Here is a 27,842-nt window from a genome sequence, read left to right on the forward strand (position 1 = left end):
TCAGTTTTATATACAGTGGTACCTCAGGTTACATACGCTTCAGGTTACATATGCTTCAGGTTACAGACTCCGCTAATCCAGAAATAGTGCCTCAGGTTAAGAACTTTGCTTCAGGATAAGAACAGAAATCGTGCTCCGGCGGTGCAGTGGCAGCAGGAGGCCCCATTAGCTAAAGTGGTGCTTCAGGTTAAGAACAGTTTCAGGTTAAGTACGGACCTCCGGAACGAATTAAGTACTTAACCTGAGGTACCACTGTATATGAACGCTCAGGGTGGCATCAATCTGTCCTCACAGAGTCCTGTGCCAAGCAGTTCGATGCCAACAATTTTAAATTAAACTGAGATTAAAAATATTGTTATTGCACTACACGTAATAAAGATTTATTAAGGGTAAACAATGTAATCAATATCTTTATTACGCTGCACATTAGCTTACCGATGCCGGGATGCCAGTGCTATCAGTAACTGTTTCTCCTGAATGGCTCTCGGCTCCACAATAGGCGATACTACAACCACCTCAGCCACCCAGAGCTACCCCAGGCTACTGGTCAGGTGAGACAAGAAGCACCCTGAACGTTCAGTTCAAGGAACAGCTCCAAAAATTGGTCCACAAATAAGCTGTTATACCAATATTGTTCCCTGAGTGTTAATATGATTTTTCATTTTTTGCCTGTGACCACTCCAGCAGGATCCCTCTCCTTCATTTATTTCATATCATCATAGAGTCGGGAGAGATAAGGATCATTAGTTCGCCCCCTGCAATGCAGGAATCTTTTGCCCAGCGTGGATCTTGAACCCACAACCCTGAGTTTAAGAGTCTCATGCTCTACCAACTGAGCTATCCCTTCGTCTATGATCAAGCTTGGAGTGCTGACCAGTGACACGGTCTTCTCGGTAGCTTCCCTGTTTATGGAACACCCTCCCTGGTACGGAGTATATAGAAGAGCTGGAGCTCAGAGGCAGAGCACCTGCTTTGCATGCAGAAGGTCGCAGGTTCAGTCCTTGGCGTCCTCCCAGTAGGGCTGGGGGCGGGAGGAAGTGTCCTGCTGCTCAGTGTGTAGACCAGCCTTTCTCAACCTGTGGGTCCCCAGATGTTGAACTACAACTCCCATCACCCCTAGCTAGCAAGGCCAGAGCTCAGGGATGATGGGAGTTGTAGTCCATCAACTTCTGGGGACCATAGCTGTCAACTTACAGATTTGAAAATAAGGGACCAGCAGCCTCGAAAATAAGGGACCACCAGCCAAAATAAGGGATTTTGCTTAGCTTATACAGAAATCGGCCACTGATGGAGCCATGCTGCTTTTGCTGCGACTGACTGTGTTTTGCAGGGGGTTGGACTAGATGATCCTAAGGGTCCACAACTCCGACCAAAGAAGAGTGCCAGACAAAACTGATGAACGACGTCGAGATGGCAAAGCTTACAGGCAGAATTAGAAACCAGGAAGAGGACCTCTTTAATAAAGAATGGGGAAAGTTTATAATTTAGTTGAAAAGCTATTGTCAAGAGTTACATACATTGGTAGGATTGACAGAAAACTTGTAGTAAAAATTTGAACTATGGATGGACAAATGATTTATAAAAATAGAGTTATGAAAGGGATGCAGAGGGGGAAATCACTACATTAAGATGCTGCACTGGTTGGAGGGGATGCTAAGCAGCACGTCGGGGCTGCCGTCGTCCTGGCGCGAGGAGTTCCATCGGCCCTTCCCCGCCCGAGAGAGAGGGAGGGAGGGAGGGAGACTCTCGCCCACGCCTCCCGCGAGCCCGGCATGAGGTGGTAGTGGTGCCGCGGCGGCCACTGAAGCGCCGCCCTTCTGCGTCCCTCCCCATCCCCTCCTCTTCCTCCTCCCTCAGGCTGCCTCCTCAGCCACTGCCACTGCTGCCTCCGGCTTCCCCTGGCAGCGCAGCGGAAGTCTCGCAAGAGAGGGGCTGCCTGCCCGCCCGCTGCCACCCATCTCCTCACGACACGCCCCTGAGGGGGAAAAGGGAGAGACGGAGACGTGGCAGCTCGTGTGTGCGCTCTCTCTCGCGGCGGAGGACCCCGAGCCGCTGCTTCCCTCCCGAGCCGGGCGGGCATAAAACCTGGGAAATTTAAGGGACATCATCAATAAGGGACAGCAGCGGGACACGGCGCTGGGATAAGGGCGTTTCCCGCCAAATAAGGGACGGTTGACAGCTATGCCTGGGGACCCACAGGTTGAAAACTGCTGGTGTAGACAACAATAAGCTAGATAGACCAGTGGTCTGACTTGGTGTGAGGCCTATGATTTCCTCAAATCATTCGGGAGGAGTTTTAAAACACGAAATATACTGGGTTGCATCCAGCTTTCTCTGTCTGCTAGCACAAGGGCTCTTGAGTTAATGGGTGGTTGAGATTTAATGCTGGGCAACCGAGAGGAATCTGATGCAAGAGCTGTGCTAGCAGAAACTCCTTGCACAATCAATGTGTTTTAAAAAACCTTCATTGGAGGTTTTTAAACAGAAGTTTGATGGCCAACTGTCGGGGATTCTTTAGGTGTGGTTCCTGCATTGCAGGGGGTAGGAATAGATGACCTTTGGTGTCCCTTCCCATGCCACAATTCTTTGAAAGTTACCAGCACTGTCTTGCGAAGCAACGGTCTGCAGCTGGCGCAGAAAATTTCAAGTATCCCACTAAGTGTGTTTAACTTGGCGCCACGCTGGATACAAACCCACAGATCCTGGCAACCATTAACTGATTACCTGTAAGAATACTTGGCTGTTTTAAAATGCTTTTAATAGTGTGTGTGTGTGTGTGTGTGTGTGTGTGTGTGTGTGTGTGTGAAATGGGATTATTCTTTGCAGCTCTGCGCTCCTTTGGGAGGAAGGGTAGATGGACAGAAATCTAATACAATAAATAAGTACATTTAAGCTCAGATTAGGAACACAGGAAGCTGAGTCAGGCACATTGCTCCATCTAGATTGGTATTGCCCACACTAACTGGCAGCAGCTCCATAGGGATTGTGGCAGAGAGTATTTCTCAGCCCTACCTGGAACCACCGGGGATTGACCTTCTGTGCAGAAGGCAAATGTTCTGCCACTGAGCTCCTGCTCTCCCCTCAGCGATCACCAACTGTAACGTTCTGCATCCCATTGCCATTCAACTCCCACCTTGCAATTTACTCCTTTATATGCCTGCCAACTAAGATTTCACTTCATGGATCTGACAAAGTCGACTTGAATTCATGGAAGCTTAAAGGTAAAGGGACCCCTGACCATTAGGTCCAGTCATGGCCGACTCTGGGGTTGCGGCGCTCATCTCACTTTATTGGCCGAGGGAGCCGGCATACAGCTTTCGGGTCATGTGGCCAGCATGACAAAGCTGCTTCTGGCAAACCAGAGCAGCACACGGAAGCGCCGTTTACCTTCCCACCAGAGCGGTACCTATTTATCTACTTGCACTTTGACGTGCTTTTGAACTGCTAGGTTGGCAGGAGCAGGGACCGAGCAACGGGAGCTCACCCCGTCGCAGGGATTTGAACCGCCAACCTTCTGATCAGCAAGTCCTAGGCTCTGTGGTTTAACCCACAGCACCACCCGTGTCCCTATTCATGGAAGCTTAGGCCGCAATAAATGCGTTAAAGCCTTTTAAAGTGCCACAGGGCATCCTTGACTGTTGTACATTCTGTTGTGGCTCTTGCCCCATTCCTCCCCTTGGTCTGTCCAGTCACCTTGCCTTCTTGTCTACTGCAGTGGCGGAAGGAAGGAAGGAAGGAAGGAAGGAAGGAAGGAAGGGAGGGAGGGAGGGAGGAAGGAAGGAAGGAAATCCTGCTTACTTTGGATCATAGGAGAAGAGGGAGGATGGCCTTTCAGGACAGAACATACCCGAAGCTTTTTCTGCTGCTGTGGAGCATTATAGAGACTCCCGTGAAGGACTGGCTCCACCATGAGGCAAAGAGGCTGCCCTTTTCCCCTTGGAATTGCCTCTCAGAACACCTAATTATTACTATTAACTATTATTATCATTATTATCCCACCTCTTCCCCAGATCGTGACTCAAGGCGGCTTACACCTATAAAGCAGTACAGGTAAAATGGATAAAGCTAAAAACGTGTAAACTATAATAGTTAAAAAGCAATTAAACTACAATAAATTTTATTTGCAGAGTTGCAGAAATGAAAACAGTAGTTGTTATAAAGCACTTGGTTCTCAAACTTAATCTGTTCTGGAAGTCCGTTCCAAAACCAAAGCTTTCCAAAACCAAGGCACACTTTCCCATAGAAGGTAATGTAAAATGGATTAATCCATTCCAGGCTTTTAAAAACAACCCCCAAAACAGCAATTTAACATGAATTTTACTATTTAACGAGGCCACTGATCCATAAAATGAAAGCAATAAACAATGTCCTGCAGTCACACAATCAATCAATCAATCAGTCAATCAGTAGCTGAACTGGGTTCCACACAGTCATGAAAACAAAACGAAAAAGCCGCAAAAACAGAAACACAAAAGAAATAGCAAAAACAGACAGACCGCAGCGTAACACTCAAAACGGAAGCGTAACACTCAAACGGAGCAGGTTCGGCTTCCGAAAGAAAGTTTGCAAAACGGAACACTTACTTCTGGGTTTGTAGTGTTTGGGTTCCTAGTTGTTTGAGTACCAAGGCGTTTGAGAACCAAGGTACCGCTGTACTTGCATGCAGCCAGACAGAGCCCTGCAAGCGGTATGGCAGGTGCAGACAAGCACAACTCCCCCTGCACCACAGGAAAGGTCGTGCCATGTGAAGTGAAAAATAAATGGGGGGGGGGAGTGCGAGGCAGGGATGGAGGTTTGGCAGCACACGCTCCCCCTGCAAATGTGTATGGACTGGCCTCACTGTGCTAGAGCTGGTCCCAGGCCCCTCCGCCTAACCTAGCCTACAAAATGGTTTTGAAAATAAAAGGTGGGGGGGGGGAATAAACCCATCCATTCAACCCGTCATGAAGGGTAAGAGAGCTGAACAGCACAAAGGCAGCTGAAGGGATCAAGGGCTTGAAGAAGGATGGCATATAAGCCCGAGGAATGAACAATACAGGCACAATTATTGACTATTGAGATCCAGCGCCGAGGGCCTTCTAGCGGTTCCCTCATTGCGAGAAGTGAGGTTACAGGGAACCAGGCAGAGGGCCTTCTTGGTAGTGGCGCCGGCCCTGTGGAACGCCCTCCCTTCAGATGTGAAGGAAATAAGCAGCTATCCTATCTTTAAAAGACATCTGAAGTCAGCCTTGTTTAGGTAAGTTTTTAATATTTAATGCTGTATTGCTTTTAACACTCAACTGGGAGCCATCCAGAGTGGCTGGGGGAACTCAGCCAGATGGGTGGGGTATAAATAATAAATTATTATTATTATTATTGAGAGGAAATCGGCAAAAGTCAGCAGAGATCAGGTGCAGATGTTTAACCTTTTAGCACACAGCTGTACATATACACAGAGAGCCAAGCTTTGGTCAACCATGAACTGTAGCAGCCGAGTGTGAGTTCGACAAAAGCTAGGGGATAATATTATTATTATTATTAATAATTTATTATTTGTACCCCGCCCATCTGGCTGGGTTTCCCCAGCGACTCTGGGCGGCTTCCACAAAGAGCAAAAATACACTAATATGTCATACAATAAAAACTTCCCTGAACAGGGCTGCCTTAAGATGTCTTCTGAATGTCAGGTAGTTGTTTATCTCTTTGACATCTGATGGGAGGGCGTTCCACAGGGTGGGTGCCACTACCGAGAAGGCCCTCTGCCTGGTTCCCTGTAGCTTTGCTTCTCGCAATGCAGGAACCGCCAGAAGGCCCTCGGCGCAGGACCTCAGCGTCCAGGCAGAATGATGGGGGTGGAGACGCTCCTTCAGGTATACTGGGCCGAGGCCGCTTATGTCAGGTGACTTGTGTCAGGTGACAGGACATGGGTGAAGGGGCTTTCAATCCTAGCACATCTCTGGGTACCAACAGCGCAAGCTTTTCCTGCCTCCATTCTGAATCTCAGTTGCTCATTCTGACCCAGGCAAACGGCCCTTCCATTCTCTCCATCCTGCCCTCTCTGCACCTCGATGACTCAACCCAGTTTCCTGGAAAAGACACAGGAGGAGCTTAGCACACCCACTGCGAAGGTCTGTTGACCCACAAGAAAAATCGGTTAGCTGCGAGAGCTGATAATGGTCTGAGCAACCCCATCTCCCTTTGTCTCTGCTATAAGGGGGGGGGGGGGAAACCCCAAGCTTCTGATGATGTTTGCGGTGGTGGAAGGGAAGCAGGGTGTTAGGCAGTCCTCTGCTCATTGCAGGATAAAATGGCTGAGCTGCCTAATGAAAGTCCCTGGGGTTTAAGGGCTCATAGCTGTAGGGCTGAACATTGCCCAACCCCACAGCAGTGTCTAGGACAGGACTACAGCCTAGCACGAGGCTACTTGTTAACGCCCTCTGAAAATCTTTATCCCAGGCAGCAGCAGGATGACTCTTCAGAATAGCATTGTTATGAGTTTGGGTGTGGGGAGGTAAGCTGTAAGCTGGATCCTTCTAACCCCAGGATCCAACAAGTGTTAAAATATAAGCCAGACTAGAGTCCTGTGTTGAGGTGATCACCTGGGCCATTTTGTCTTCCAAAGCAAGTACAGTGGTACCTTGGTTCTCAAACTTAATCCGATCCAGGAGTCTGTTTGATTCCCGAAACGTTTCAGAAACCAAGGCGTGGCTTCTGATTGGCTGCAGGAGCTTCCTGCATTCAGTCGGAAGCCGTGTCGGACATTTGGCTTCTGAAAAATGTTCGCAAAACTGAACACTCACTTCTGGGTTTGCGGCGTTTGGGAGCTGATTTGTTCGACAACTAAGCCGTTTGAGAACCAATGTACCACTGTACAGTGGTACCTCGGGTTACAAACACCTCGGATTACAAACACTTCAGGTTGTAGACTCCACTAACCCGGAAGTAGTACCTCGGGTTAAGAACTTTACCTCATGATGAGAACAGAAATCGCATGGCAGCAGCAGGAGGCCCCATTAGCTAAAGTGGTACCTCAGGTTAAGAACGGCTTCAGGTTAAGAACGGACCTCCGGAACGAATTAAGTTCGTAACCAGAGGTACCTCTGTACTCTTTTCTGAGCTTAACAATGGTAAGCGTAATGCTCAACAAAAGAGGTTCAAAGACTCCCTCAAGGCAAATCTTTAAAAATGTAGTATAAACACTGACAACTGGGAAACACTGGCCTGCGAGCGCTCCAATTGGAGGACGGCCTTTACCAAAGGTGTCATGGGTTTTGAAGATGCTCAAACTCAGGATGAAAAGGAGAAACACGCTAAGAGGAAGGCATGCTTGGCAAACTCTCTCTCCTGCCTGGAAACCTATTTCCCCACTGTGGAAGGACGTGTGGATCCAGAATTGGCCTCTACAGTCACTTATGGAGTCACTGCTAAAACCGTGTTAATGGAAGACAATCTTACTCGGCTACGAGTGATCACCAAAGAAGAAAAGAATGGGCCATTAAGAGAACAGTGGAAAGGGGGCTTTGTGCAAGATTGCAAATGACTCTCCGGTTTCAAAAGATGTGTGATAATAAATCCCACAGGTGCAGTTTTCTTCATCTCTTGCATTCCCATGTCAGGAAAAGGTGCACCTGGAGAATCCTGCTTGTGTGCCTGCTGTGAAGGGACGGGAGGAAGAAACTTCTTTTTTGAAAGGTGCATGAGCCACCAAGGTTGTAATGTCTCCCTCAACTCAGAGAAAGAAGGACAAAGCTTAAGTTGAGAGTTGCAGCGATGTGACCTAGAATTACAGCAGCAAGCTGGAGAGAGAATGAGTCAGGGCAGTGTTTGATTTTTGTTTGAACCCAGGGCTGCGGCTATGGGATAATCAAGACCCTTTTGGGGTGTTAATGCTGTGAACCTCTCCATCATAGGCTCAGGCCATCTATATGTGTGTAAATAAACCATATATCATAAAGACACCGCAGTTTCCGCTGTCCCTCACTTCCAAGAGGAAACATGAACCCTGGGTAAATGCTTGCAACTGGAATCTTGCACCGCTTGGAGATTGGGGTGGTATGCAAAAATATTTTATGGCACAGCTGGCACAGCTAAGAAGCATGTGTGGGCAGGTAACAGAAGATGCCTGCAGAGAAGATTAGAAAGAAAAGAGGCATCATACACCTAGCAAAACCCAAAACATCCGACTAACCAGCTGGCACATTTCATTTTAGAAGATACCAACATTAGAATTTCAGAAGATACTGCAAGGCAGATTCTGGGAAACTGCAAAATCTGCATCCTTGCTAATTTGTTCTTTAAAAGTACATCAAGTAAGGTTTTGCTAGCAGCCGTTAAAAAGGCTTATCCCTTCAGGATAACATAATATGGAAGCTGTTTTACCCTGCATCTGTCTCCCCACAAAAAGGAACTTGCGAACTTCATAAGCAGTCCGGAAAAGAACACGAGAAAGAGATACAGATTGTATGTTTTACCACAATACATTTGCACGCAGCTCTAGTCTGAGGTACAATTTCGGGAAATTGCCTTCAAAAACAACCACACATTATCAAGAAGAAACCGTCAAGACTGAAGGGTGAATGACTCTTTACTACTCCAACAAATTATTCTTTGCTGGGCTGCGGGCTAATTCCCCTTGAGGAGGACGTAGAGCATGGGGAATGTGATAGCAAAGACAGTACATGTGAAAGCCGTGCTGTAGATGGAGTTCCTCTTCATTTGCGCTTCCAGTCTCCTTTCTGTGTTGCACAGTTCCAGAACCACGTCTTCTGCCTCAAAGGTCTGGCTGCTCCCCTCCGTCGAAGGACCAAGCAGTGCTTTCCTCTCAGGTGTGGGCTGGGGTCCCCTTTTCACGTTCTGGACCTCGGCAGCCATTTGCCCTAAACTTTTTTCCAGGCTGCTAAGCTGCCGCTGCAAACTCTCGAGGAAGGAGCTCATCTGTTTGGAGTAGCTCAGCTGCTCCCTGACGGAAACTAAGAGAGGGTCTGTTTTTAGAGGAGTGCTTTTGGCCGAGGAATCCCCTGTCGCTTCCTGCGAGGTCACGGCCACTGCTTGTAGGATGTCCTTCAGGCTGGCAACGAGGTCACTCAGATCCCTCTGCTGGGAGTTGTAGGCGGAGGCCTGCTCCCTGATCGCTTCCTGAAGATTGATAGGTCCCTTTTGTGCCTCAAAAACTAAGGCTTTCAGCTCCTGCAGCCTAACTCTGTTGACGTACGTAGAACCCAGGACCCCAATAATGGCCCCCAGCACTGAGCCAATGATAGACCAGTTCTTGGTTTTCTCCGCTCTCGTCCGCTCTTTCTCGTGGCTTTCCCTCACGGCAGCAGAGAAGAGGGAGAAGGCTTCCCGCTCAGACTCCTCCGCAGTTTGATAGGTGCTCCGGTACCTCTTCTCTTCCTGCAAGGAAAACACACAGGCCTTGTTAAAAGAACAGCATGTTAGGTGCCAGAACCACCTCGGGAGACTGGTATGTGGGGGGAAACCAGTTAAATTTATGAAATATTCCTAGAAACTGTGAATCAAGAAGATCAATTTATTTTATTTATTTATTAAAAATTTAATTTATTTAACATAATTATTACAAAATATAAGCAAAGTATTGCAAATACATACATATATTTTTCAGATAAGCACACACACATATATAAAAAGAACAAATGAGAAAAAGGGAAGAAAAGAAGAAAGAAAAAGAAAAAATAAAGAGGAGAAGAAGAAGAAGAAGAAGAAGAAGAAGAAGAAGAGTTGGAAGAATTTCTTCCAAATTTATTCTACAAATATCTCAATAATAAAATTTCATTGATTGACTTCCATCGCTTACACTGCACTTCCTATATACATTTTAAGCAAGATTGTATCTGTTATTCCCTTATTTTCCCCATACAATCTCACACAAATATTCTAATCAATAAGTTTTCTAAATCTTTCATAAATCTATTCTAAACACAACCAATACCTTACATTTAATCTTTGTCTAGATCAATTTAAAGAAGTGTGGGAAAAGGAGACAACAGGGCAAATAGATAGTCAAGGCTGGGGGAAAATATGGGAGAAACGTACGTAGAAAATGTTGTCTATAAGAGTAAAAGAAAATTATTATAAATTAATTTTGAGATGGTATTTAACACCAGTCAGATTAAACCAAATAAGCAAGGAATATTTGGTGTTATGTTGGAGGGGATGCCAGGAAACAGGGAATTATGTTCACATGTGGTGGGGGTGTAAATATGTACAGTGGTACCTCAGGTTACATACGCTTCAGGTTACATACGCTTCAGGTTACAGACTCCACTAACCCAGAAATATTACCTCGGGTTAAGTACTTTGCTTCAGGCTGAGAACATAAATTGTGCTCCAGCGTCACTGGCGGCAGCAGAAGGCCCCATTAGCTAAAGTGGTGCTTCAGGTTAAGAACAGTTTCAGGTTAAGAACGGACCTCCGGAATGAATTAAGTACTTAACCTGAGGTACCACTGTACAATTTTTTATTTTATTTTTTGCAAAGGGTGTTTAAGGAGATAACAGAAATCACTGGGTTAAAGCTGACTGAAAGTCCAGAGGTAGCATCATTATCAATTTACGATGGGTGGAAGGTTCGCAGGCTATGAAGGAATCATAGAATCATAGAGTTGGAAGAGACCACAAGGGCCATCGAGTCCAACCCCCTGCCAAGCAGGAAACACCATCAGAGCACTCCTGACATATGGTTGTCAAGCCTCTGCTTAAAGACCTCCAAAGTAGGAGACTCCACCACACTCCTTGGCAGCAAATTCCACTGTCGAACAGCTCTTACTGTCAGGAAGTTCTTCCTAATGTTTAGGTGGAATCGTCTTTCTTGTAGTTTGGATCCATTGCTCCGTGTCCGCTTCTCTGGAGCAGCAGAAAACAACCTTTCTCCCTCCTCTCGCTTACAAATTTATTGACGAATTATTATAGCTAGGAAGTGGAAGGGGCAAGCAGAATATAAAATGGAAGAATGGTATAAAGAGTTGTGGGATACAGCTGTTAATGATAAATTAACACGTGCCATTAAGGTAAGACGGGGAATATGCAGGAGAAATGATTTTGAGGAGATATGGAAGGTGTTTGTAGAAGTTGTACTGTTAAAAGGGAAAGGGGTCAAACCATCGCTAGAGGTGTTGGAATTTTGGGAGGTTGGATAGTTACAGTGGAATGGTCTCGGTGGTGGGGTGCACATTTTTATTCTTATTCATTTATGATTATTACTTTGTCAAAATATATAAATAAAGGAAGACCGTATGTGGCATAATCTGCCCCAGGATGATACTGGGGTTGCCAGCTTTTCACCATTCCCTGCTTCTGTGCCTTTAACAAGAGCTTGATGTGTGCAAGAACGCCACAGCGTTCTTGGTTTCATGCCAGGAACTGCGTCGCCTGTCAATTTCTCCCAATCAAGACTGCTGTCAAAGCTGTGGCTACAGGAGGTCAACCGCATGTGCATGTACAGGAAATAGCTGGCTTAGGACTTTTTTTATCTCTGGCAGAAAAGGGGCTAGCAAGATCCTCCTCTAGCGAATACTGGGGGATTACAAGGGAATATGACATCTTTGCCATCCCAGGCAGGAGCAATATAAAACGCACCATTTGTACCCTGGCTCTTTATCCTCAAGTCCACAATCTCTGTTTGCACAAGCATTAATATGGCTCAGCATCACCCGTTTCATTCTCGAAGGGAATGTTCTCAAGATAAGGCTAAGCTAGACTGCGCGATGTTAGCGAAAACAGGGTGAAGTGGAGAGTCATCTTCCCTTTATTTCAGTGAAGCTCCAAAATGAAGAAATAAGCAAACAGAAAAACTAAACAAGTATTCCGTTATCAAAAGAATGTGGGATTCACAATATACAAAACACTGCTCCAAAGCCCCAGAAACCCGCCTGACACAATCAATAAACAATGGGAGGACGACACAGGCTACGAAATTAACCCCACACAATGGACTAGAATGTGGTCTAAACCTTCCTTTGAATCCATATCAGCAGAAAGAAAAGAAGAAGAGGAGTTTGGTTTTAATATCCCGCTTTATCATTGCCTGAAGGAGTCTCAAAGCAGCTAACAATCTCCTTTCCCTTCCTCCCCCACAACAAACACTCTGTGGGGTGAGTGGGGCTGAGAGACTTCAGAGAAGTGACTGGCCCAAGGTCACCCAGTAGCTGCATGTGGAGGAGCGGAGACGCGAACCCGGTTCCCCAGATTACGAGTCTACCACTCTTAACCACTACACCACACTGGCTCTCAGAACTCACCCTGAAACTCACTTACAGATGGTACCTAACACCACGGAAACTGGCGCTAATGCGCTCGGAAACCTCACCAAAATGCTGGAAAGGGTGCACCTCCACAGGCACATACCTCCACATGTGGTGAGAATGCCCCAAAACCCAACTCTTCTGGACAACAGTCGTACAAGAAATAAGCAAAATAACTAAATGGGGACTAGAAGTCACCCCAGAATTGGCCCTGCTGAACATCTTCCAAGATAACAATGCCCACTCACGCTATAAAGAGCTCATAACCCACCTACTCTCAGCGGCCAGAAATATCATAGCCAGAAACTGGAGGGACCTGTCAGGAATAAACATGCAACACGGGTTTCAAGCGGTATGGGAAACCGCCTTACTAGAAAAGGTAACCCATAGATTGAAACTGACATGGGGAGAAATAGAAGAAGACAGCTTTACCTCCAGTATGGCTCCCCTTTACCACATACACAGCCCAACAAGACAACAACATGAACCCGATGTTAGAATTCCTGCTCCATGATTGCAGTCATGGGATTGTTGTCTATCACATGACGGTATATGTTTTGACTCTACAGAGTGGGAAGTGACAGAGACAGGATGTTTGTGTTACTGTGTTCCGTGAAGTGGGACTGTTGTCCTTTGTTTTTTCTCTTTGCTGTCTGATGCTAGAGAGAGAGAGAGAGAGAGGGAGCCATGTTGCGGGGCTCCGTGTATGTTTATATGTAAATAAAGCAGATTAGCCAAAATAATAATTTATTATTATTTATACCCCGCCCATCTGGCTGGGTTTCCCAAAATGCTGAGTTGCTGAAGTCTGTTACCCAACTGTGCAAACTCTGCGGATCCCTATGTGTGCCGGTGCCGGTTGGCATCAGTCGCTGTGATGTTCGGGCAGAAGAAAGCTTTTGAAACTCCCAAGCGACCAGGAGGGAGAGAATATGCCAGTCGGGCATGTGTCTCTACCAGGGTCCTACTCATGTGTAGGCCGAGCTCCTGACACCCACCAACAGCAAACGATTCAGTGTGGCTAACTTAACCCAACAACCCCACGCACAAACAAATCCCACTGCGGCCAACCAAAGACAATCACCCTTGGCCGCCCCAGCCTCTCTCACCACCAAGGAAACACAACAAGCGAACAGAATGAGAGCCTACCCAAGTGACGCAGACACAAAGACCCCACACATACACTAAGTAAAAGAACATAAGCTTTACCACCCCACCCCTTCTCTCCTGTCCCCCCTCTTTTCTTTCCAACCCTATACTGCATATAACACCAATGTCTCACGACAAATGTAATTGATCTGTAGAAAACACACCCTGAAGAAAGAGAAAGAGACGATGCGTGTGCTTTTGTAAAAGAGGAGAATCTTTAATACAGTGGTACCTCAAGTTACAGACGCTTCAGGTTACAGACTCCGTTAACCCAGAAATAGTACCTTGGGTTAAGAACTTTGCTTCAGGATGAGAACAGAAATTGTGCTCCGGCGGCACAGCAGCAGCAGGAGGCCCCATTAGCTAAAGTGGTGCTTCAGGTTAAGAACAGTTTCAGGTTAAGAACGGACCACCGGAACAAATTAAGATCTTAACTAGAGGTACCACTGTAAATAAAAATAAAATAAAAAAGAATGTGGGATTAAAAACAGGAAAGTAATTTATACTTCCTTCCCCCCTTTTTAGACCAGGGGTGTGGATATTTTTGCTGTAGAGGACCATGTGGTGGTGGGTGGGTGGTCAGTCAGGAGACAATGGAAGACGTGGCAAAGGTGTTTTTTCCTCGCTCTGTCTCTTTCTGTCGCCCTCCCTCTCTCTCTCTCTCTCACACACACACACACCTTGGCTGTGATGTGAAGGCCCAGTGTCATCCCTGAATGCCTTCCTCTTCATTGCAACCACGCTTCTTCCAGCCTGCCGAACGCCTGTTCCGACTTGCGATACTAGCGTACAAGGCAGCCTTGGAAATTACGAAATTGTCCAGTTCCAAGTCTTTAAATAGACTGTGCATTGTGCTGTTGATTTCGGAGAGCTTGGTCTTTAGTTCTCAAACCGGGTCCCCCCTACCTGACAATAATCTCAACGATTATGGGAAAAACGAGAGAACATGCAGACTGTCCCCAACCTGATGAAGACACAGAGGGCAAGCTCAGGCAGGGAAGGAGGAAGGGCACGGAGCTGAGAAAAATACCCTAAAACTGCTGTGTGTTATAAGTGGTTATTATGAAAGGAAGAGGTAATGGCAGGGCAGAGGAAGGACCTGCCTAGATTTGAGGGAATCCTTGTAACAGTACCTAGAAGAGTGGGGATAGGGCTCCCTCTTACTAGGTCCCATTGGCAGCTTCTTTCCATTGCCCCATAGAGTTCAAAGGGAGCCACTAACAATGAAACCTGCCCCTACCTGCACAGCCCCCACCCTGTAGCCCCATGTCTTGGTCACACATAAGAGTGACCAAGAGAAAGGTCCCAGGAACCTTGTTTTTCTGCTATAAATCATTACCCAACAATGGGTGCATCCTCCCCCCCCCCCCCGAGTTTAGCCCGTTATAGCAATGACTGTTTCACAAACCAGCTTCATGTTGGTACTTTCAGACCCTGCATTTAGGACTAATGCCTGCAAAAAATAGATCTGCGCAGCTGGGGAGGAACTCGCATCTGCTTGACTAGAAAGAAATGTCAACTAGACTATCGGGATCCCAGCTCTTCCCTCGTTTCTCATGACCACTCTTTTCCCCGGGGAGCATAGCCCAGGCTTGGGCTTTTTAAAGAACAACCTCAACGCACAGATGGAAGCGAAGGAGAGGTTGGAACAGCTCCACCACAAACATGAACGACACAGAAGCAAGGCAGGCTGCAGTCCTGGGCAGACCACTGGTCCATGCCCTCTTGAAGTTTCCTCTGTAGTTTTCCCTGGCAACATCGGGACACGAGGAGACCCCTAGCCTAGTGGCTCGCTGGCTCAGGCTATGAAAGCCACATCGCCAAGGAGGTGAATGCTGCAAACAACAAGGAGAAAAGTTGTTCCTGGGAAAAACGTTTTCCCTTTCACATTCCAGAAATACTTCTTCTGAACCAGCTTGTGGAACTCACGGCCACATGATGTGGTAATGACAAGTGGGTTTACAGGCAGCTTGAATTGTGAGATCCAGTTCACGCTTATTAGAGAGGGGTTAAGTGTTAAGTGTTACTGGATATGCTTTAAAGGCCACAGGTTCACACTTGAGTATTCCCAGACAGGGCTGGAAGAGACATTTGCCCGAAATCCTGCAGGGCCACTGCTAGTCAGTGGACACAGGGCTGAGCTTAGATGGACCAAGAGTTCTGACTTGGCAGGTCATTCCTCCCTAGAAGTTAAGTCACACCGGGTGGCATTCAGAGGAGACCCACAATGGAATCCATTAACGTAACTAAGTTGGGTCCATTAATTTCAGTGGGTTCACTGTGACCAGTCTGCAAAGGGAATCAACACCTACTGAGGATCGCAGCCTCAGAACGATGACCAATTCGTGGTGGTTAGGGTCGGCCAGGATGGCCAAGCGGAATTGCCACATCTATGAGCAACACACCTCTTCACACACCAATCGCTGGGCAGACAGAGGTAAAACTGGGAGAATTCTGGTGCCTTCATGTCTTACTTGTCCCAGAAGTACCCAGCCGGACATGGCAAGAAACAGAATTCTGGTCTCAACGGAGCCCTTAGTCTGATCCAGCAGAGCTTTATTTCAGAAAGAGACACACTGCTTATCCTCTTTCAGAAGGGAGAGATTAAATTTCCTAATCATTATTATGGCATGTGTGTATTTATAGTGAAAAGGGTTATGTAACCGAACCTGTGTAGCAAGTCCTGGCCAGCCGTCAACTATGATGTAAAGGGAGGCTCATTCTGGAATTATGCGAGCACAAAAAGAAGAAAGGGAATTTTTAACAGTATTGCATTCTTTTCGCCTTGCTGCAGGGCACGAAGGGATGAAAAGATCTTGTTCAAACTACCCCTCTGCCTGCACATCAACAGAGCTAAAACAAACAGACTCTGGGAAGGGAAGGAATGTCAGGCCCGCTGAAAACGTTTCTTCCAAAAAAAGAAGAGTTTTGTTGCAGAAGGCTGGCGAGCTGGCAGGAAGGCAGGGCACAGGAATCAGGGGAGAGGGGGAACCCACATTTTTAGCATTTTAAGACAAGCCAATAACAAATCATTTTAAATACATCTGAAGCAGGAAACCAGCCAAGGAAGCAGGCAACAGGTTTGCTGGAGCCGGGATGAGGGACCCTGCTAGTGTTGCTGGACTGCAAATCCCATCATCCTTGACCAATGGCCAGGCTGGCTGGGTCTAAAGGGAGCTAGAGTCTGCCTGGAGGACTGCAAAAAGTTTCCCCATGCCTGTACTAATGGAAGAAGCTTAATCGTTTCCTTCAGTAGTCGCTGTGCAATATGCTGGAAAGATACTCGCCCCCTGAAGCCCAGCCCCACCAGCCCAGCCTGAGTGACTAAGTCAAATGGAAGTGAGAAGACATGAAGTACTAGGGCAAATTGGCAAGGTGAAAGTTAGCAGCCTGCTGCATGTGATAGCATACGCTCAATAATTCTTAACAGAAACGTGTGAAATGGTCCATTGCCTGAGAAAAAAAATATGTGCAGCTAGTCCCTAAAACCAGCTTCCTCCAGGACTGGAAAGTGCTCGACATAATGCAACTTTTAAAGAAGAAGGGTGGGTGGAGTCAGAGACAAAAAAAATGTTACCTTTGTACAAGAGGCTCGTTTCTTCACACATTTGCTCATTCCTCTATCTGCTGCCCATCCAGGCAAGAAAGAAGCAGTAGCAGAGTTCAAGGACAGGGCAAAAAACACTCAAGGAGGGCTGGTGAAGGGGAGGGTCCGGGGAGAGCCCCATGGGTCAGATGGAGAGATATGGAGGGTCACTTTTAGCCCCTTGAAAAAGAGTTTGGATTTGATATCCCGCTTTATCACTACCCTAAGGAGTCTCAAAGCGGCTAACATTCTCCTTTCCCTTCCTCCCCCACAACAAACACTCTGTGAGGTGAGTGGGGCTGAGAGACTTCAGAGAAGTGTGACTGGCCCAAGGTCACCCAGCAGCTGCATGTGGAGGAGCGGGGAAGCGAACCCGGTTCACCAGATTACAAGTCCACTGCTTGGCCTCAGGTTCCCCACCCTTGGTTTCAAGATTAGAAACATACTGGAAACTGAATGCTGGGGTTTTCAGGATTGCCATTTCACCAATTTCTATCCAAATGCGATTTTGGTTTTAAACGCAGTGTAAGGTAGTCTCTATGGGAGTACAGTCATACCTCGGAATGAATCTGCTTCAGGTTGAGCATTTTTGGGTTGTGCTCTGCGGCGACACGGAAGTAACGGAATGCGTTACTTCCGGGTTTCGCAGCTCGCGCATGCGCAGACGCTCAAAATGTCATGCGCATGCGCAGAAGCGGCGAAACACGACCCGCGCAGTCGCGTGTTACGTTCACTTCAGGATGCAAACGGGGCTCCGGAACGGATCCTGTTTGCATCCAGAGGTACCACTGTATATTGTATTTAATTATGGGGTATCAGAGTTTTTAGGGGGCTAACCAGGCTGGGATAGCTGGGATAACAGGCTTGTTGGTTTTTGAATGTCTGATGTAGATTTATTTCAATTTCATTGTTCTGTATGGGACAATGACAATAAAGATTATCGTATCATATCATAATTTCTGCTCTTGCACTATGTAGTCAGGGGAATGGGAAATGAAACACCAGCAAGCCTCAGTAGGCTTTCAGAAGCCCTACAAAATGGTTTTCTTGGTTACAGAGTTATCCCAGTCTAGTTTCTGCATTAAATAGCTTGAGGGAGCCTCCGCACTCTTAATATTCACAGCCTTGAGAGCAGTACATGTGAAAAGGATCTAGGAGTCTTGGTTGACCACAAACTTGACATGAGCCAACAGTGTGACGTGGCAGCTAAAAAAGCCAATGCAATTCTGGGCTGCATCAATAGGAGTATAGCATCTAGATCAAGGGAAGTAATAGTGCCACTGTATTCTGCTCTGGTCAGACCTCACCTGGAGTACTGTGTCCAGTTCTGGGCACCACAATTCAAGAAGGACACTGACAAACTGGAACGTGTCCAGAGGAGGGCAACCAAAATGGTCAAAGGCCTGGAAACGATGCCTTATGAGGAACGGCTAAGGGAGCTGGGCATGTTTAGCCTGGAGAAGAGGAGGTTAAGGGGTGATATGATAGCCATGTTCAAATATATAAAAGGATGTCACATAGAGGAGGGAGAAAGGTTGTTTTCTGCTGCTCCAGAGAAGCGGACACGGAGCAATGGATCCAAACTACAAGAAAGAAGACTCCACCTAAACATTAGGAAGAACTTCCTGACAGTAAGAGCTGTTTGACAGTGGAATTTGCTGCCAAGGAGTGTGGTGGAGTCTCCTCCTTTGGAGGTCTTTAAGCAGAGGCTTGACAACCATATGTCAGGAGTGCTCTGATGGTGTTTCCTGCTTGGCAGGGGGTTGGACTCGATGGCCCTTGTGGTCTCTTCCAACTCTATGATTCTATGATTCTATGATTCTATGCCTCTCCTCTAAGGAAGCGCTTGGGCTTTGTCCTCCAATAGGCCAAATCGGCTGCACAGTTAACGCTTCAAAGACATTCTTTGTTCTTTGGCCCAGAACCGGACTGTACCTCCAGTAAGGATGTCCTCTTCTACTTTGTCAAGCAGACAGCTGGTGCTGCATATATAACAACATGATAAATAACCATGCCAGTCCTTGCCAAAATATTCCATACCCTGCAAACCGAAGGGGCTCACTGCAGTCCTGGGGCTGCAGAGCTGAATTAAAAGAGAAGCATGCTTTGGCCCCAACCACTGGCCATTGAAATAAGGGCCACAGAGTGTTGCATCCTCTGCCTCCCATGAAAAAAACAACACGGCAAGGGGAAGGCCACTGTGGCGCCATCCGCTGGCCAAGCAAGGAGCAGCTGCAGGGAACTTGCTTCCCTACTCCACACCAGTCCTGGGACTACAAAACGGAAGGGAAGTTTGCTGTTGTCTCATCCATGCCCCAGTGGCGCTAATGGACAGTGCATCTGGCTGTTAACCAGAAGGTTGGTGGTTCAAGGCCACCCAGGGACAGCTGTGGGCAGGATCTGTGCATTGCAGGGGTTTGGATTAGATCAGTGGTTCCCAATTAGGGGTCCGGGGAACACAGCCAGGGGGTCCACGGCACCATCTCTTGCTGGGGGACTCACTTGCCTTGTTAATTGTACCACCTTCAGATTACAAGTAAGGAATAGCAATAGGCCTATAGGTTTATAAATCACTGAATGTGTTAATACAAATGGATGCCGTTAATATTGCAGTTGTTATATAAGGGATTGTTGTTTTGACTGGAGTGCAATTGAGATGAATAAAATTTTGGAATGCAAAAATAAAGTACTGTATTTTTCCATGTATAACACACCCCGTGTATAAGACAAGCCCTATTTTGGGGTACCCAAAATTAAGAAAATGGGGGGAGATTGCCCAGAGTAGTTAAGTTTTTTCGGGGGGGGGGCACCGCATGACCGACAGTGCCAATCCTTTTGAATGTGGTGATAAGGAATCCTTCTGAATGTGGTGATGTACAACTAACAAATCTATCTGCAGAAAAGCAGAATGCCCAGTGTTCAGCTGAAACATGCCTCCTTGCAAATGAACAGATAAAAAGAAAATAATGCCACCAGAACCTATTTCTAAAATCCTATTCCTGCCATTCTGCCAATATGCCTGTGGTGGTTTGCTGATCACTGAAACTCTTAGCAGGCCTTTCAAAAAACAGTACCATCAGAAAACGGTTTTGGCCCCTTATTTTAAAAAAACAAAAAAGTAGTTCAACAACCATCAGCATCGTTGCACCTGCTGTTTTAGCAACCTTTAGTGCTTTTACATTTTCAAGTTGTGTTGAGGCAGTTCCAAAAGGAAGGGCAAAAGGTACCTTCGATAAATAAATGAAGCGAGCAAGCAGAACAGGGCTGCCTTCAGATGTCTTTTAAAGATAGGATAGCTGCTTATTTCCTTCACATCTGAAGGGAGGGCGTTCCACAGGGTGGGAGCCACAACCGAGAAGGCCCTCTGCCTGGTTCCCTGTAACTTGGCTTCTCGCAGTGAGGGAACTGCCAGAAGGCCCTCGGCGCTGGACCTCAGTGTCCGGGTAGAACGATGGGGGTGGAGACGCTCCTTCAGGTATACTGGGCCGAGGCCGTTTAGGGCTTTAAAGGTCAGCACCAACACTTTGAATTGTGCTCGGAAACGTACTGGGAGCCAATGTAGGTCTTTCAAGACCGGTGTTATGTGGTCCCGGCGGCCTTTACCCTTTCACTCCCCTCACGGACTCTGATACACTCTTACCTGCAGTAATTTGTGCTCCAGAGTCGCTAGTTCCAGATACTGAATGTCGTCACGCGAGACTCTGTCTAAACGGTCCCGGATTTCCTTCAGTTTGAGCTGCTGGGCCTCCCAGGTTTCCCGAGATTCTCGTACAATCCCACGAGCGACCATGAACCTTTTTTCGGCCTAGAATAGGATGGGTGGGCAAGGGAGAGATGAGCTTGCCATCTACAAGTTTGGCAGCCTAACTCACTGAAGCCGGAGTGCTTGCATTAAACCATCGTTATCCACTCTGCGCCAGAGTGAAAGAGAGAGACAGAAAGGAGGGGAGCCGATAGGTAAAAGAAGGACAGGCTTTCCTATTGAATTAAAATGTGTTTATTTAAAGCAGCTTTTCTCAACCTGTGGGTCCCCAGATGTTGTTGAACTACAACTCCCATCACCCCTAGCTAGAAAGGCCAGAGCTCAGGGATGATGGGAGTTGTAGTCCAACAACTTCTGGGGACCCACAGGTTGAGAACCACTGATTTAAAGTCTCCGAGGTCTCTGATGAAACACAATTTTTTTCTGGCCACATGGCGGTAGTTTTTTTTTTTAAAAAAAAACTTTATACACTCATACAATGGACTGCCTCATTCCAGCCAAATCTGATTACTCAATTTATGGTATTTGGCCCTTTCCCTCTTCCTTGTGCCCTTTGGACTTTTCTTTTCTTTTTTTGCTGTCCAACTAGGATAAGATGTTGGTACCTTTATATTAGTCTTTTTCAAATTGATTTTATATTTTATGTTTTGTACAGCTCCCTGCCTCCAGGTTTATCTTTTTGTCCTGATGCCCTTTTTGTATGTGCTGCTATAAAATTTATTTATTTAAAACATTATTAGGAATTATAGGTACCGACATCCCAAAAGATCAGAAAGGACTTGTTATGTATGGGAAAACAGCTGCTCGGGTGATATTAGCCAGCATGGATAAAAATAAATGATTTTTAAAAATAAAAATAAAAATACTGGATTTTTTTTATTTAAATCAGATTTTTTTTTATTTAAATCAGATTTTTAAAATAAAATGCTTTTGGAGGAAAAATCTTAGTAAAGATAGTTTTCTATCTGCGACATTATAGTCCAACGGCTATTCATCAGAAAATAAGGATTTGTTTAAAGTTTTTCATGTGTGCTAAAACCCAGTCTAAGTTTTTTTTAAAAAAATTGTTTAACCACATCGGTTAACAAACATGGATACATATGCTATAATGTTATTGTTTTAGTTAAATACATTGTTTAAATTGTTATTAAGGAAATGGTTATTTTTCTCCTTCCAATAAAGTACAGCAGAAAAGTTGTCCAAATATAAACAATGATTTCATAATTATCTGCCTATGTATTTCTGATAGTATAACCAAATCAGTCATTTTTTATGTAACTGTAAAAAAACTGCTCTGAAAATTTATTATTGCAAAAATGAAACCTTCCTCTGGTTGTAAATATTAAGAGGATGTCAGCAAGGTTGAACCTTTCTATAAAAAAATTATTTAAATCAAGCCTTACTGACTAGTGATTTAAAGCGGATGGACTATGCCAAAATGGCAAAGCTGATTGGAAAACTCAGGAACCAAGAGGACAAAAACTTTTTAAAAGAATGGGAAAATTTATAATCTATTTAGGAGACCACTGCAAGCAGATGGAAACATTAGCAGGATTTTAATCCCACTTGTAATGTAACAAATACCATGGATAAAATGGATTGATACAAAATATAGATTGTGGAATAATATGCAGTTCTTAATGTTGATAATAAAACCCACGGAGGGGGTGGGGCGAAGTTGTGAGATTCACAGTAATCTCTATATATAAATATGTATTTGGCGTGTTTTAATTCTACATTTGTAAAATCAATAAAAAATAATTTCCAAAAAACCTCACAAAAAACATGATCTTCTCACCTTTCCTCAGAAAGTCTGCTAACAATCCATCAGATCAATTAAAGGTAAAGGTACCCCTGCCCGTACAGGCCAGTCGTGTCTGACTCTAGGGTTGTGCGCTCATCTCACTTAAGAGGCTGGGGGCCAGCGCTGTCCGGAGACACTTCCGGGTCATGTGGCCAGCGTGACTAAGCTGCTCTGGCAAACCAGCGCAGCACACGGAAACGCCATTTACCTTCCCGCTATAAAGCGGTACCTATTTATCTACTTGCACTTGGGGGTGCTTTCGAACTGCTAGGTGGGCAGGAGCTGGGACCGAAAGACAGGAGCTCACCCCGCCGCGGGGATTCGAACTGCCGACCATGCGATCGGCAAGTCCTAGGCACTGAGGTTTTACCCACAGCGCCACCCGCGTCCCACTATCAGATCAATTAACCCTAGACAAATTAAGAGCAGTAGGCTTAAGCAGAAATAAAAAGAGGTACTCACTAAATACTTTAAGTCAACTAACAACAATCAAAGAAATCAGGGATGGGGAAACCTCTCAGATATTGCTGGACTACAACTCCCATCATTCTTAAGCACTGGTCATGCTGGCTGGAGTCAGTGGGAGCTGTAGTCTGACAATCTTTGCAAGGACTATGGGTTCCCCATTCCTGAATCAAAACAACAGAAGGGGAGTAAAAATGCAGTTTATAAAAAGCTAGGGGGGAAAACAAAAGCACAGGGTTAACACTGGAATCAAAATGCACCCAATAAAACAGGCATAGGCAAACTCGGCCCTCCAGATGTTTTGGGACTACAACTCCCATCATCCCTAGCTAACATGACCAGTGGTCAGGGATGATGGGAGTTGTAGTCCCAAAACACCTGGCGGGTTGAGTTTGCCTATGCCTGCAATAAAACAACTGAAATAGCTTCTAGAGGTATTAAAAAACTGAAGCAGAAGCCTTAAAAAGGATGGCAAAAGTCCACTAAGCAGGTAGCGAGATGACTATCTAGAAAAGGAATGCAAAAGCAGGGTAGACGGGTATTGAGAGGGGCCTCTCCTTAGTTCAGGGGTCTGCAACCTTTAAGACAAAAAAAGCCACTCGGACCCGTTTCCGAAGAAAAAAAAACTGGGAGCCGCAAAACCATTGCGACATTTAAAACAAATATATCTCCGGAGTCGCGATCTGACAGCGGGCGGGAAGGTGACGTCAGGACGGTGCGTGCATTAGTCACGCACTGCCCCCATGCGACGTCACAGCCAGTACAGCGCCCGCCACAGTGGGGAGTGTCGGGGCACACAATGCGCCTCCTCCCCTCGCTAGTATCCGCCCCGGAGCCGCAGCAAAGGTGTAAAAGAGCCACATGCGGCTCCGGAGCCGCGGGTGGCAGACCCCTGCCTTAGTCCCAGCCAGATGTATTTCAGAGAACTTGCTAAATCTTAAATAAGCAGGGAAGTCTGTACAGCAGCAAGCAGACCTTCAGATACATTTTATCCAATATGTACCAACGATGTTGTCATTACCTCCGTCACATTTCCCTGGGCCTCTCGGACTTCATTAAGTCCGACAAATTCCTCGTACTTGTCCCACCAGCTCTGGGAGGTTGCAGAGATTCTCTGAATGGCGTTTCTTCCCAAAACTTTCCCAGCTTCTGATAAGCGATAAAGAACATTTGTAGCCACTTCCACAGCTGTGTTGGCTTCAGGCCTCTTGGAAGCTGGAGAGCAGTAGGCTCTCACTATATGTAGGCGCATTTTGTGATTCCTCAGAGCTATCAAATTGTGATGTTGCATGTTGTTGGCTCATGGGTAGCTAGCAACAGACACCATATGACACGTCATCAAAACTGACCATAGATTCCAGTCATGGTGGAAAATATCTGCAAGGGTACAGGTGCAAAGAAGAAGGAGAAAAACAATCACTCAGAGCCATAAACAAACCTCTTAAAACAATGTCCCTTCGATGCAGAATGGCCATTTAGGTAAGTATTTAAACTGACTTTGCAATATTTAATTGCCACTTTCACTTCCAGGATCAGCAAATGTTTTCCTTGAGAATTACATGGATCCACAGCATGTTTTGAAGGTACCAAAGCAAAAACAGTCTTGCATCATAATTTTTTTCTTTTGCAATTGTCCAAATGATCACCTAAACAAGGGATGGGGAAGCTCCTCTTTTCCAGATGTTTACTGGACTCCCAACACGTATCAGTCCCAGCCATCCTGGCCTATGATCAGGAATGACCAGATTGTAGTCCAGCAACAGCAGGAGGGCACTAGCTTCCCCATCCCTGTCCTAAAGATTTAAACGTCAATTCCCGGTTAATAATGCCAAATAATGCTGAATAAAATGGACGGGGTATAGTTTAGAGGGCTTTGTGTGGGGGGGGGGGGATTTGTTGCTGGTATTGATAGTAATTTTTTGTATCTTTGTTTTAGATCTTATTTACCGTATTTTTCACTCTATAGGACACATTTTTTCCCCTCCAAAAATTAAGGGGAAATGTGTGTATGCCCTATAGAGCATATGCAGGCTCACTGGCTTCAGTGATAGCAACGCGAAGCCTCCAAAGCGCAGAGGGAGTGCACCGATCCCTCTCGCTCTCCAGGCTTCAGGGATAGCCATCTGAAGCCTTCGGAGCGCAGAGCGAATTCCCGCTGCGCGTCGCAGGCTTCGGGTTCCTTTTGCTGAAGCCAGAAGAGCAAGACTCTTCTAGCTTCAGCAGAGAGGGAGAGCTGCACAGCGCCCCTTCAGACAAGTGGGAGGAGAAATGAAAGGGGCTCCATTTTTCCTGCCGATTCGCTGAAGGGGCGCTGAGCAGAGAGGGGGAGATTTTTTTTCTTGTTCTCCCCCTCTAAAACAAGGTGCGTCCTATAGTCCGGTGTGTCCTATAGAGCGAAAAATACAGTATATGTTCAGTTTAGTTGTGGGGGGGTTTATTAAACTGCTCCGGTAAGGTACGGGCAACTGTGTGCTCGCACTTTTGGAGAAAGAGGTGATCTCACCCCCACCTGTGAAGGCGGAGGGAGCCCTGCGAACTGAGTCTGTGGCAGGAACAAGCTGCTTTTTTATAATATTTTTTATTCATTTTCCAGCAATTTTTTATACAATCAATTCACATTTTATCACACATTCATCTCTTTTTTTTGACTTCCCTCAGCTCCTCTGCCGATCTTTTGTTTGCATCTATATTATTAACGCATTTCTTAACTTAGTATTGCCTTTAGATGTCTCCTTCCCTCCTATTATTCTCTTTTTAACAATATTTCTCTATTTTTTACAGAGTCTCTTGAAAACCAACAAACGTTTGTTCATCATATATGCCTTTCAGATAATCTGTAAATCTTCCCCAGTCCTCGATGAACTTTTGGTCTCGTTGATACCGAATCTTCCCTGTTACTTTGTCTAGTTCTGCATAATCAGTCAGTTTCAATCTCCATTCTTCCACCGTCAGTATTTCTTCCTGTTTCTATTTTTGGGCCAGAAGTATTCTCGCTGCTGTAACTGCGTATTGAAAAAGTTTACAATCTTTCTTACTTATCTCATTTCCTACCAATCCCAATAGGAAGGCCTCTGGTTTCTTAATAAATGTATATTTCAACATCTTTTTCAATTCATTATATATCATTTCCCAGAAACCTTTCACCTTTTTACACTCCCACCACATATGATAGAATGTCCCTTCTTTTTCTTTACATTTCCAACACTTATTACATGTTTTATACATTTTGGCTAGTTTTACTGGCGTTATATACCATCTATATACCATTTTCATTACATTTTCCTTTAACGCAGAACATGCCGTAAATTTTAGTCTTTCAGTTCCATAATTTTGACCATTCATCATATTGTATATTATAACCAAAATCTCTGGCCCAATGTATCATTACCAATTTAACCTCTTCATCGTTTGTATACCACTCCAGCAACATTTTAGACAAATTTTTATACTCATTATTCAATATCTCTAATTGGAATTTTGATTCTTTTTCTCCATATCCATACACTTTACAAAGGAACAAGCTGCCTTGTCTCTGACACCTCGTGGTCCAGGGATGAGGCAGCTTAATCCTCCCTTTCAACGTCGCGATGTATCACCAGATTGCGACGCTGAAAACCAGACATGGCCCTGCCCTACCGGCAACTCCTGCAGCCAAGCTGTTGTGCAACATATTGCCCTGCTTTCCTTTGGACCACATCAGTAGGGCCAAGTGGCCTTGTCGTCTGGGCAGCTCAGGACCTCCAGACACATTGCCCAGGCTTGTACCTCGGGGAAGTCCCTTTGGTGCTGCTAAGTCAGTGGTTTGACTTCACCCTGGAGGTGCACTCCATTGTCAACTACAACAACTGCTGTAAGCCACTTTGGAAACCTGCAATTTAATCAAAACAAAACAAAACAAATTAAAATAAAGAAAAGAAATCCTTCCAGTAGCACCTTAAAGACCAACTAAGTTAGTTCTTGGTATGAGCTTTCGTGGGCATGCACACTTCTTCAGAAACACACGAAAGCTCATACCAAGAACTAACTTAGTTGGTCTCTAAGGTGCTACTGGAAGGATTTATTTTATTTTATTTTGTTTCAACTACGGCAGACCAACATGGCAACCTACCTGCAACTGAAATTTAATGAAAGCATTTTAAAAAGTGGCCGTCCCTGTTCCCACTTTTGAGTAGCTAGGGGACCTTTGGCTGCTGGTCGGATTCCCAGCCCACTCGGCACCCCCAGCAGTTCAGGACTCTGCTCCTGCCCCGCCTTTTCCTTGGGGGCGCTGCTCCCCTCCTCTCCCCCTCCCTCCATTCTCGCCCCACTTTAGCTGTATGGCAACAGCAGCAGCGCAGGGTTTTCCTCCCGCTCTCCAACCCCCCGCACCTCTCACTCTCTCTTTTTCTTTCTCTCTTCTTCTTCCAACTCCAGCTCACGGTCTAGCATAGGACTTGCAAATGCCGGGCAAAGAGAAGCTAAGACACCATGACAAAGTCCGGGCGGATGTAATGTATGGGGGTCGCTGGAAATAGACGTAGAAGATCCGTGTCTGTAGAGATAGGAAAAATGTAGAGTGACACGCATCTCAAAAGACGGGTAAACGGAAGTCGTCATAGGCCGTGATTCGCTAAAGGACGCAGAGCGGTGCCACTTTACCCTCTTGATATCTCTATGGTGAGAGGTAAAGGTATGGAAAGCAGGCGACTGGATCGTGTGGGAGGCCGAAACCTTCTAGAGATGTTCTCTGTGGGGAATTCCATCTTTCAAACTGAACCAGTTATTCACGCTCAACTCTCCGAACGGACTGTATGATTTTTTTTGACGTCGCTCTACACTTTCCCCGTCTATCTCTATG

The 27,842-nt window shown here is 45.9% G+C and overlaps 1 protein-coding gene across 3 annotated transcripts; it reads right to left on the minus strand.

Annotated features, from left to right (window-relative positions):
• Positions 1 to 8,545: 8,545 nt before the first annotated feature.
• CCDC51 (coiled-coil domain containing 51) lies at positions 8,546 to 27,648 on the minus strand. Of its 3 annotated transcripts, none has more exons than XM_083493018.1 (4): positions 27,374 to 27,648; positions 24,027 to 24,382; positions 20,614 to 20,778; positions 8,546 to 9,372 (listed from the first exon to the last, which is right to left on the minus strand). In XM_083493018.1, exons 2-4 carry the CDS (start codon positions 24,294 to 24,296, stop codon positions 8,602 to 8,604), a joined length of 1,206 nt encoding a protein of 401 aa, XP_083349144.1. In that variant the 5' UTR covers positions 24,297 to 24,382; positions 27,374 to 27,648; the 3' UTR covers positions 8,546 to 8,601. The 3 variants fall into 3 exon arrangements, with proteins under 3 accessions (XP_083349144.1, XP_083349142.1, XP_083349143.1); XM_083493016.1 differs by having other exon boundaries at positions 27,381 to 27,645; XM_083493017.1 differs by lacking the exon at positions 27,374 to 27,648 and adding an exon at positions 27,114 to 27,247.
• Between the last annotated feature and the right edge of the window lie 194 nt (positions 27,649 to 27,842).

The sequence above is a fragment of the Podarcis liolepis genome (assembly GCF_965112155.1).
Source record: "Podarcis liolepis genome assembly, chromosome: 2".
NCBI lineage: Eukaryota > Metazoa > Chordata > Lepidosauria > Squamata > Lacertidae > Podarcis > Podarcis liolepis.